The sequence below is a fragment of the Callospermophilus lateralis genome, chromosome 2 (assembly GCF_048772815.1).
Source record: "Callospermophilus lateralis isolate mCalLat2 chromosome 2, mCalLat2.hap1, whole genome shotgun sequence".
Lineage (NCBI taxonomy): Eukaryota > Metazoa > Chordata > Mammalia > Rodentia > Sciuridae > Callospermophilus > Callospermophilus lateralis.
In genome coordinates, this window is record NC_135306.1 from 161,553,490 (window position 1) to 161,565,550 (window position 12,061).

Below are 12,061 nucleotides of genomic sequence, written 5' to 3' on the forward strand. Positions count from 1 at the left end.
AGAAGGAGCCTTAAGATGCCAGAGAGGATATACCCAGAAGGAGAAAGGAATATTTTAATGTTTTTTAGATTCCCACTGGAATCTGAATCATACAGCTTGGCTTGCAAATAATTGACAAGTTCCCAAATCTTGAGTTTGCTGTGGGCTGAGCTGACAGTCTTTTCATAAAACCTTCTCTCTCAGCTAGTGGTTGTTTCAACAGACTGAGCTAACAGTTATTTAATGGCACCATGAACGAAAAGTACAGTTTACAATGGAAATTTCAACCACAACCATTACTGCCACTAGCAAGAGAAACCTAAGCCTGAAGCAATAGTTGTTTCATAGAGGAGGAATGTGAGTGTTGTTAAAAATGGCATTTACAGGGGCTGAGGTTGTGGCTCAGTGGTAGAGCGCATGCCTTGCACATGTGAGACACTGGGTTTGATCCTCAGCACCACATAAAAATAAATAAAGGTATTGTGTCCATCTACAACTAAAAAACTAGCATTTACAGTTGGATGAATCTGCATCAGTTAAGTAGGCAAAACTGGACAAAAAAAAAAAAAAACCCAGGCTTGGTATTGGGGCTCTCCCTTGGGCTGTGAAGCAATAAGAACACTTGAAAACATACCAGTTACAGATTGGCCATGGGGGCAGGAGATATAGAGTGGTTTTATCCTTAAAATACAAATATTAGTAATATATACAGTAATACAGGAAAATAGGAACTTCCCAGATGGAAGCCATAAGAAGACTTGTTTCTCCAAATAATGATGCTACAAGGAGAACTACTTGTTTTCCCTTAAGAAACATCAACAGCTAGAGGCAGCTGGACTATTTGAAACGCCAGGAAGTTACTTGAAAGCAGATTCATGATGCAACTATGTAAACAATTAATGCATCCAATCCAGGTCCTTTCTGTTTCTTCCCTGGGAGAACAACTAAATAACAAATATCCAGTGTTCATGGGATTTAAGGGGCTTTCTGGTAGTTTCTTTAAAAAACAAAACCAAAAAACAACCAATAGCCACAATCCACTTAAGATTTATTATTTTCTGAGCTGGGGATATAGTCAAATAGTAACAGGCTTGCCTAGCACGCATGAGGCTCTAGGTTTATTCCCTAGTACTGAAAAACAAAACAAAACAAAAGGTATTTGAGAATTATTCAATTTTATTTTTGAATATTTAAAAAATATTTTAAAGATATTAAGATATACATTCTTAAAATATTTTTTACTATTTTAGGATTTTTAATACTTCATTTTTTTTTTTTTTTTTTTTTTTTGTAGCGCTAGGGATAAAACCCAGGTCCTCCAGCATGCTAGGCAAGAACTCTACCACTGAGCTATAACTCCAGGACAAGACCTTTTAAAATATATTTCTAAGATAGGTCCTACTGAGAATCTATCAGACACTGATAGTATTTTGCTATTACTCATACTACTACTATTAAAAACAACAATAATGATGCCCATTATTTGATGACAAATGACAATCTTTCATAATTCTTACAATAAGCCTCATAAGGAAGAGACTTGTTTTAGATCTACTTTATTTATCCTCATTTTAGATGATCAGATAATTTGTTTCACTTAAAATCTCTTTTAATTCTTCCTTTAGCCTAGGGTTGGGCATTTTCTCCATTTCAGACCCTGGATCCCACCACTAAGAAGCTGCAGAGCTGGGTCTGGATGCAGAGAGGTTGGTCCTTACTTTCATAATCCTGCCACCTCTCATCCTGTCCTCAGAGCCTGCAAAGACATTCTTTGGGAAATGACCACTGACTGGAATAGATGTGACAGTCATGTCTCCTTTGGTGGAAAATTTTAGCCTGCCAATTTGTACAACTCAAGCAGAGCCATGTCTGGAGGAAGAAAGGATGGAGTCCTGGCAAAGCCCATGTGGTTGACTCCCATGGAGAAGACATAGCACTAAGGTCCCACTGGACCCCACACTGCTCTGGATCAATGAAGATATCAAAGAGGACTTGGCCTCATCAGGAGTTAATATTAGAGAACCATGCTGCAAACTTATTCAATGATTATGGGCATTTTTCCACTGAATAAAAACATGGAAATGACCTAGTCAGTATTACCAGAAATCTGTGTGCAGGAGGGATATAGTCCTTAAAGCCTTGATAAGAAAAGCAGATGTCCCACCCTGAAACCAGAAAGATCATGAGCTCAGTTTAATTTGGAGTTGTAGAATTATTAGTCATTTTGGCTTACCTGATTCCTCTCACCTTTTAATCATTCCATGTCATAATTGTTTTATAATCTGAAAACACAAAAAACCCTGGGTCTTGGGATCTGGGTCTGTCCAGTAGATGCACAGGAGCCAGCATTTAAGACTGTGCCCAAGGGAGCTGGCACACTGGAGATAGCAGGGATGTGGGGAAGACTAACCCACCAGCCTGAACATCTGGTCTCTCACTGACTCCTTCATTGGGATGGCTGGCTCCTCTCCAAAGATAGGTTACAGCCAGAGCTGGGACCATGTGACCATGCCTACCTTCCCAGGCACCAGGGACAGCTCCCCACACCTGGATCAAGAAGGAGGGTCCAGGCAGCCTTCTCCATGCTTGGGGCCCACCATAGAGGACAGAACAAGATTCCATTCACCTGTGTTCGTATATGGAAGACTAGGAAAAGAAGAAGCCAGAAGCAAAGTTCTGCTAGAGTATTTAGTATGGGATAATGGCTATAGAGTACATATCTATTATTTGCCCAGATGCCCACATTAACATCATGACATCTAACTCTCACAGAAAACTGAGGTTCAGTTGTTAAATGATCTGCCCAATGTCACCCTACTAGTGAATGGTAGAGGAGGACCTGAGCCCAGGACTGACTTCAAAGCCCTCTTTGGTGGAGATGAGGTTGCCATTCTTATCCATCACCTTCTAATAATTTTCAAAGCTGGGACTGGGAATTTCCACCTTTTCTTCCCCACAATACATTAAAGGAAGCAAGACAGGCCAGACAGACTGCCAGCAAAGATCAGGGCCCTTTGTGTTTTTGTCCCCACACACCCATCCTACCTGTATCTTGGGAAGATGACACAAGCTCAAAGCCCAACAGACAAGCTAGAACTTGGAGCTGCCTGAAACTGCCTGAGCCTCGCTACAAAACCACAGCGCTGAAAAACACCAGGGGCCCTGCAAGCATCGCCTCCAAAAGGGGAAGGCGCACTGCATACTTTAAGACAACTGCGGCATGGTGGAGGCAGCCTGCAGTCAGGTGGTGACCCCGGCTACTCCAGGTAGAGTCTAGCGGAGACTCCTTGGACAGGCTCAGATCCAGACCTTCTGGCAGGAAGGTAGAGCCAGAGAGCAGGGAGGAGGTAAGGATCACGCTATGCAGCTCCGTGTCTGTTACAGGCCCTTTCGAGCCTCTTCGCCTATCGCCAGGTCCCTGATCAGCGCAGCGGCCCGCGTTTGGAGCCCTGCCTTCTCTAAGCCCACTCCCCACAGCTTCAAGAGTCCTCGGTCCAGCGCCCTCAGGGAGCACCCACCTCTTCCACCGCGCTGCGCAGTTTGTGCTGTGTGTCCTCCATCAGTTCCTCAACCTCACGGAACATCTCGTTGAGGGTGGCCTCCTCCTGAGGGTAACTGAGAGCCGGGCCCGGCTCAATTGGAGCCGAAGTCGCCGTCGGAGTGGGTGCGGGGGCCGTAGGGACCGCCACTGCAAGCAGCAGACATAGCAGGGTGCCCCCAAGCCGCTGCATCTCTGCTCTGAGCCAGCCGCCGCAGCCTGTGTGTCGCGGAACGCGGTCAGAGGAGCACGCGGACCACCCCCTCTCCAGCCCCGCCCTGCGGCCGTGCCCGCCCTGGGAGCCCCTCTTCCCGCCCCCGCCCCCAGATAGGACGAAACCTAGCCCCCTTCCAGACGCAGCTCCTCTGGGACAGTGGCGCCCCCACCTACTCTCTCGCCCTGTGCTGTCGCCACCGCGCGCCCCGATCCCCACCGCACCCCAGGTTCTAGCACCTGGCGTAGAGCTCTACTCGCCGCCCCGGTGCTAGCTCCCTCTTCCAAGAGAAAGAACCTGGGAGATAGCCGCCCCCAGTCTCGGCTCACCCCAGCTCGGTCCCAGTTTCTAGCCCTGGCCTCTCCTGGACTAGATCAGAGCGCAGTTCAAACGACGGGACCCCTACTCCCGCCCCAGTTCTCTCCCAGTCTCCCTCTGGGGTGGGCAGGGAGCACAGGTCAGCTTCCTCCCCTGGGGTCTAGACCAGTTGCACGCCCCGCCCCACACCCACCCGGGCGAGACCAAGCTTGGCCATCCCCACTCCCACCGCCGCCCCTCACCCACCCCGACAGGACCAAGATGCGATGGAGGCTGGATCTGTTTGCGCGGGGCCGGGAGGCCGCCACTGAGCTGCGTGAGCCGAGTGGTGCGGCTGCCAGGAGGTTGGTGCGAACACGCAGCGGGGATGCGGCAGCAATGGTACTGGAGCGAGCTGGCGCCCCGCCTGCCCACCAGGCCCCCGCCCCGCGGGAGGAGCCGCCGCCCAGCGATTGGCCGGCATAGGCGCCTGTGACCGCACGCCCCACGCCCGCCTCTTTGGCCTCGGAGACCCAGTCTGCAGGAAGCCAACCCCTTTCCACCAGACCCCTGTCCCCGCAGCATCCCAGGTTACTGTCATCTCTGGTCTCAGGTCTTGCAACAGCTTTCCTTAGTCTCATCTTGCTGTCTTAAGTCTCCAGGACAACCTCTGCCCAGCGCACAATCCTGCAGAATGGAATTCCTGCCCCGCAGCTATCACAAGCTGACTTTAGTCTGTCTGCATTGGTCGACGCCATGCTTCAGCAAGGATAACTCACTTGTAGCTCCCGGAATCGGTCGCCAGAATGTCCGCGCTTGCTGACATTTCTTCCAGGGGGAGACATGGCAATATTAGAACCAGATGCCTACAGCCATCTCTGAGCTGTGGAAAACCAGATTTGTCTGTGAACCTATTAGCCTAATGTAAAATATAGTAGTATGTGCACCCCCTAGATAACATACATGATGCACGTAGAGAAGTGTGGGGCACGCAGTAATGGAATATAAGCGTCAGCTCTCTTAATGCAGAACTTTGTCTTATTCACCGGACTTCTCCCTGTCTATCCAGATGCAGAGTCTCCCAAGCTTTCCCCATCTCTCCCCATCTCTCCTCTAGGTTGGCTAGCACCCTGGGTTTCCATTTCACAACCCTGACTTGCCATAGACTGCCTATTTATTGGCCCCTTTATCCACAGGAACCAGGAGCTCCTTGTAGGTATGGACTGACTCACCTTTGTGACACCAGTGTCTCAGTCATACACACGTGGTCCCTAAGACATGAATGGGCTGATTATTATATCAACAGCTACTGATAGGTCAATATTTCAATATTATTACTCAGTACTAACTAAGTGCCAGGTGCAGGAGTGAACTCATTGAATTCTCAACAACTGACCAAGGTTGGGGCAGCTACTTTCACTCCTGGTTTACAAAAGAGGAAACTGCCCTAAGAGCCCACAGCTAGCCCATGGTTAAATGGGGATTTTAACATAGGAATCTGGCTCTGGAGACTTCACCTTTAAGCGACACCCTATTCTACACACTTGGCCCAGAGGTGTCTGAGGTGACTTGGGCATATCAGAAGAACAATTTCTATAGGTGACTATATAGAAAATGTGTATGGGGACCAAATACCTGAGTCCACAGCAGTGTTAATGGAGGAGAAAGCTCATATGGACCTTCTTGGCACCTAGTGCTGGGTTCACTACAATTCTAGGAGAGAGGTACCTTTACCCATCTCATAGGTGAGGGATCAGACTCAGAAAAATTAGGTGGTCAGTCTAAGAGCCAGTGAGCAGCAGGGTAGAGGTGGACCCCAAGCATAGCCCACTCCAAAACTAGTGCTCAGAGAATTTACTCCGTGAACCACGGTGCTTTGCAGAACTTTTTGCCAAATAAGGATTTCTAGCCATTCTCTTCAACTGTTGAGCCTCACATCAGGCCCTCCCGAATCCAAGGAAAGTTTCCTCAACCAACCACCAAATCCTACTGTGTTTCCTGGGTATTTGGCTACCCTGGCTTGACTCTTTGTTAGTTTTCTGGGTGGCTGAGCCCATGAAAGGGACCTGGAGCTGAGTCTCTGGATGCGCGCCTTATCCCCTGGGCATAGGGGTCTCTAAGAAGTTAAAGCTGCTCTGGAGGGTGTGGCTGGGGACACACTCAGGGTCAAGCTTGGATTGGCAGCAGCACACATTTACAGAGTATAACATGTGCTTCCAGTTCTCCATGTTGCTGGCTTAAAAGACAGGGAATTCCTCCTAAATAAGACTATTTTCTGCCTCAGATCTTTTGCCACAAGGTCCAGTCTGAACTTACACAGACATTGCTGAGCTGCCCAAAGTGCTGACTGATCACCATACAAAGTAGTCTAAATTTTGTATTTCTAAATGTAGGAATGTATCAGCAGTTCCATTATTAAATGAAACTATCCCAAGGAAGGAAGGAGGGAAGAAAGGAAGGAAGGAAAAAGCAAATCTGCAAGCTGGTATATAAGTGCCTTCCCTACCCAGTTTCATGCCCGTCCTAGTAACAGCCCAAGAAGCTCCCAAGCAGACAGGAAAGGCACTGGGCCAGCTGCAGAGATGGGCCCCAATCAGATCCAGACATGGTCTGGGCTCCAAAGAGCTTGGGGCAAGGGTGAGAGAAATCCAGTGGTATTGGGGATTGGTCGGAGAAAGAGATCCAGATTGGATGACTTTTGTGAAATGAGGGTCCCAAGGGCACAAAGATGAAAGGGGCCAGGTCAGTCATCTTTTGAATAAAGAACATGCTAAAACTTGACAATTTCATCATATCACCACTGGCTAAACTTTGCATTTATGAAGGACTTTTTTTTTTTCTTTTAGGTATTAGAAGTATTTTCCAGAATTCTCATTTTAAAATTCTAAATTCTTATATTTTCTTTATGAGGGAAGTCATAAATGGGTCCCATCTCAAGGTTGAGCAAGTGCCAGCAGAGGAGTTGTCAATTGCCAGAAATTGCCTAGAAAGTTAGTGGCCACACAGGAATTTCATATCTAGCTGTCCAACCTCCAGAAACTCCTGATGACATGCCTAAGATAACACGTATAAAGATGTTCACTGAAGCAATAATTGCAATAGTAAAAATCTGAGAACTATGTAACAGTGTTTTTCAGCAGGAGAATGGATGAAACTGGATTCCTACAAAAGCAAAATACTGCACAGCAGTAAAAATAATAAACAATGTTTATAGGCAACGACATTGCTAAATCTCAACAACATAACGTGGAATGGAAAAGGCAATTTGCAAAATGCAATGTACAGAATACTATCTATATATATTTTAAAAACACAAGACAATAGCATATATTATTTATGAATGTTACACATACAGCAAAAATTACAGATATGTGCGGGTTGCCTCTGAGTGGGTTGTGGGAAGACGTGGGGGACATCTGTAGTTGCTTTAGGGCATTTTATTTCTTTAAGAAAGGGAATGTACTATGGGAAAACACTGAGAAAAAGAGTCCAAATATTCACATCTGTTTAATCATCATAGTGGATTTACTGCATGTGGGTACGTGGGCATGTCTGCTTTGTTATTTTTAGTATATTTGAAATATTTTGTGAATTAATTGGTAGAAGAAAAGGGACCTCTCCAATGTGGCAAAAGAAGGAAAAATGAAAGGAAAAACACCACCAAAGAAACCCTCTTGCAGTGGAGCAACTCTCTGAGATCTGTTCTCCACAGTCACTAACCCTCCCAAGGGCCAGCAGTGGGTTCCATTGCTGTGAGGGGCAGGGGTCTACATGAGATGGGTGGAGGAGCACTTTTCTTGCATAGAAGACCCTCTGTCTGCTTGAATGGTGGGGTGGCTCCCTGCCACAAGGATCTGAGTGGTGGCTCTGCTCAGTAAAGGGGGCTCATCTGAGGATTTTCCCTCAGGCCCCAGGGGACAGAAGAGCTCTCCAACAGAGAAACCCCAGGTATCTGGAACACACAGACAGTCTATTTATGTGTTTATTATTGATTGATTTTTAAAACTTTTAGCATTCTGTGTACACAAGGGAGGAGAGTTTATTACACATTTCCTTCTACCCCCAACTCCTCACCTTCCATCTTACATAGACCATTCTGAATATAATTTGGAACAAAAGTGGGAAGAGTTGTGATCAGAGATAACACATCCACCAGCTCCTTCGTGTCTGTTTTCCCTGCTGGAAGCAAGCCACGTGAGATTGTATATAGCGTTTGTCCCCCACCAGTCTCTCCCGGGGCCTTGATAGGGATGTGCTGAATAAATGCAGGCCTGCTAAGCCACAGTGCAACAAAAAGACAGAACAGGGATAAGATGGCATGAGGGCAGAAAACACGAGGAGAAACTGGCAGGTGAAGGAAGGTAGGGTGAAGACAACTGTGAAAACCAGCTCTTTTCAGAACACCTGTGAAGAATGTCCATTCCTGATTCAATGAACTATGGTGGGAGTTGGGGTCAGTCAGTATCAGCAGGGGTGACCACCCCACTTGATTGGAGACCAAGGATGGACATCTGAATGAAACTGGACTCATCAGATACTTGCTTGGATATGAGGCTGGTAAAACCATTCAACTGAGGAAGAGAGAAACAGAGAGAGCCCATGAGCCTGAGGGAGGGTAGAGAAGGGAGACAGGAGGAGAGCAGCTGCTCCATTCCCCGATGCCACTCTGGTTCTTGGGTCTAGTCTTTTCTGAGTCTTTTTGAGATCCAGCTGTACCATCTGTGTTTAAATACTGTAAGATGTTTTATATCTTTCTCACACAGAGTCGACCTTCAGTATCTTTGGGGGATGGATTCCAGAGCTTCCCACAGTTACCAAAATCTTTGGATGTTCAAGTACCATATATAAAATGGCATCTATGTGCAGATAACCTATGCATATCTTCCTGTAGACTTTGTTGTTTCTTTCTCTTCTGTTTCTTGTTGTGTTGGGCATGCAACCCAGGACCTCACATACGCTAGGCAAATGCTGTACCACTGAGCTGCATTCCCAGCCATGACCTGTAGAAGTTAAATCATCTCTAGATTACTTATAATACCTAATGTAACGTAAATGCTATGCAAATTGTTCTTATACTGTGTTGTTTAGGGAAGACCAAAGTGTGTACATGTTCAGTAAACATACAATTTGGGGGGGGGCAGATTTTTGATCTGTGGTTGGTTGAATCCATTAATGCAGGACCACAGATATGGAGGGCCAGCTGTATTGCCTTTTTTGGAGCTGTTTGGTGATTTTTTGGTTTTGTCTATCAAACTGCCTTACCTTAGACACCCATAGTTCTTATAAACCTCTGGGATAGGGATGCCTACGTGTCAACAAAGTAATTCTCTTCAAGGAAGGTTTACTTTAAAGGAGATTTTCCCCTTTGAAATCCCTCAGAAACAGAGCCATCTGGTCTGTGAACAGGGACAAGTCACCAGGAACACCTCCCCTTTGCTAGCCAACTTCTGAACCACAGTGCCCGTTACCAATTTCACAGAGCCTCCTCAGGTTCTGCCTGTAACTTGTTATTGTTCTGAAGAAATTGGTGCCAAGATTTTTCTGAAAGGAAACTCCATCTGTCTCTGGAAAGAGTATCCACGTGGATTCAGGATTTCCATGAGTAAAACCACTGAATATCCAAAACATACATTTAATTTGCCAAGTTTCCATGGGTTGGTACAAAAGAGACCCAGAGGACCTAATTCCTGACCATCACCCCTGGAATGCAGCATAGGAGGGGTGAGCTCAAGCCTAGCTGTCTTGCTTTTTTACTTAGCAGGTGGATCTGTGTTCTCTGTATATTCTTGTATGTGTCTAGAGTGGCGGATGACTAAGGAGCAGAGGATTTTGGTGGAACCATAACCAAAAGAGGAAAAGTGAAGAATTGATATTAGGCAACTATGGAGGGAAAATATCTAGAAATGTGCTTCTTCCCAGTTCTTGCCACTGCTTAGGGATAGAATGATGTGTTTATTTCTTCCTGAGAGCAATTTTTGATGCTAGTTGCATAGCGGAGTCGTGTTTATATAAGCTTGTTAAGAAATACAGATGCTGGGGGGCTGCCTTTAGAGATACTGATTCAGTGGGTGTGAGATGGGGTCCCCTTAGTGCTCTTGACCTAGTCCTGGCTCTGCAGGCCACAAGGAAAATCCTTGCTAAGCCTTTTGTTATCATCAGGCCTCTCCACAAAGCTCCCCACCCAGCCAGTTAGCCTCCTCTCTGCCTTCAGAGTGATTTGGCTAGGCTCACTAATGCTTGCTTTCCTCTGAATGCAGTTTGAAGCTGCTGGAGTCTTTGGAAGAAGACTGGACTTAGACTAGCTAGCACTGGAATTGATTCTGGCTCTGACCCTTACTGCCATAACTTGACTCTCCCAGGATTCTCTTGCCTATTGGCAAGTTAATGCCTAAACCCCAGGGCTCCTAGCTCTCACCAACTGACACTCAGATCATGTGGGAGGTCTCCAAGGGATGTGTCTGTGCACCCAAGATTCAGTCCTGCTTCCATGATCTTTGCTACCACCATCTCCAGGACAATTGTGCTGTCTTAAACATAGTGAATCCGACAGGTGCTGCTCTCAGCCTGGCAGAAATTTCCAGTGAAGTGGGTCAGCTCCTATTGGGCTTTGTTGCATTAAGATCTTTGCTGGTGAGCAATAAAAAGGAATGAGCTGCTTATGTCCACAACAATACGATGTATCTCAAATGCATTTTGCTAAGTGAAAGAAGTTGACTTCAAAAGGTTACCTACTGTTTCCATTTATATAATGTCCTAGAAAAGGCAAAACCATCAGGACTGCAAACAGACCACTGACTGCTGGGGCTGAGGGTGGGTGGGGGGTGGTGACAATAAAGGAACCCTGGGATATTTGAAGGGGTCTATGCCTTCATCCAGGTGGGTAGGTTCGTGGCAGTGGTATATATTTATTAAAGCTGAATTGAAAAAGACTGGATTTTATGTATGTAGTACATATCAAAATTAAAAAAAAATGGGGGTAAAGAAGGAAAATAACTTGCTCAAGGTCAGAGCCAGGGATTCAAACAGGTGTGTTGAACTCCTGAATCCTGACTTTTAGCTGCAACACAATATAGCTACTCAAAAGCCTTTTCCTGAGGAGGGGCACTTCTCAGGAAATGGGGCTTTGTCTGGACCAGGATCAGACGAAGAAGTAAGAAGTAGGGGCAGCATAGTGTGGAAACAGAATAGGGGTTTGCTGCCTCCTCCAGACTATCTTGATTAAGCCAGTGCATCTCTCTGAACTTTTCTCATCTTTTATGTAATTTCTCCTTTGCTAAGAGAGTAACAAAAGCCTACCTTTACCATAAAAAAAAAAATCCTCTTTGGGAGGCATGGTGATTTTATTGTCAAATCAGAGACTGGGCCAATGCCAGTTCTGTATCATTCCCCATTCTCCGCTCCTCTGAGCTCCATTGTCTTCATCTATAAAAGGAAGGCAAAGGTTTTTATCTATCTCATGGGACAGTTGTGATTCTTACAAGAAATAGTTCCTTAAAGCATTTAACAGAGTGCCTGGTGTGTACTTTGCACCAGGAAATGGTAGCTGTTATTATACAATCTCGTTGTGCACACATTACCACGAGGCTCTGCAAAGTGGGCAAGGAACAGAGCCCCTTTGTATGTGCTCAGTGGGGCTCCGGGGAAGGCAGGGTGAGGGGGTGCCCACAGCAAATGTGCTTAGACCACAAAGGGCTGTGGAGGGTCTGGTGCCGCAGCTCTTTCTGTTTGCGCAGGCAAACCTTTTATTTGCCTCCTGCACAGAGCTGCCAGGATGAGTGGGTCAGAAGTTCACATGGCAAATAAGCTCTGCCCTCAGATATGCTCCATCCTCTCCCAGGACCTGACACTGGGACTGGCACACGTTAGACAGCTTTTCTTTTCTCATAACCTTAGCATCTCCACATCCTCTTCTGCAATTTGATTTTCTCTTGAACATCTGACGAAATGTAAGATTCAAAAGAAGAGACTTGTCCAATGTCCCACTATTAACTAGGGACAGACGTCCCACAATCAGAGCCACTTAGATATGATTA

The 12,061-nt window shown here is 46.2% G+C and overlaps 1 protein-coding gene across 1 annotated transcript in view; it reads right to left on the reverse strand.

Annotated features, from left to right (window-relative positions):
- The window catches only part of Dkk3 (dickkopf Wnt signaling pathway inhibitor 3), a 47,015-nt gene extending 42,690 nt beyond the window's left edge, over positions 1–4,325 (reverse strand). The window contains exons 1-2 of the mRNA XM_076844212.1: positions 4,296–4,325; positions 3,498–3,736 (exon numbers count right to left, since the gene is read on the reverse strand). Coding sequence (XP_076700327.1) covers positions 3,498–3,710 — 213 coding nt within the window. The 5' untranslated portion in view covers positions 3,711–3,736; positions 4,296–4,325. The remainder of the gene's footprint in view (positions 1–3,497; positions 3,737–4,295) is intronic.
- Between the last annotated feature and the right edge of the window lie 7,736 nt (positions 4,326–12,061).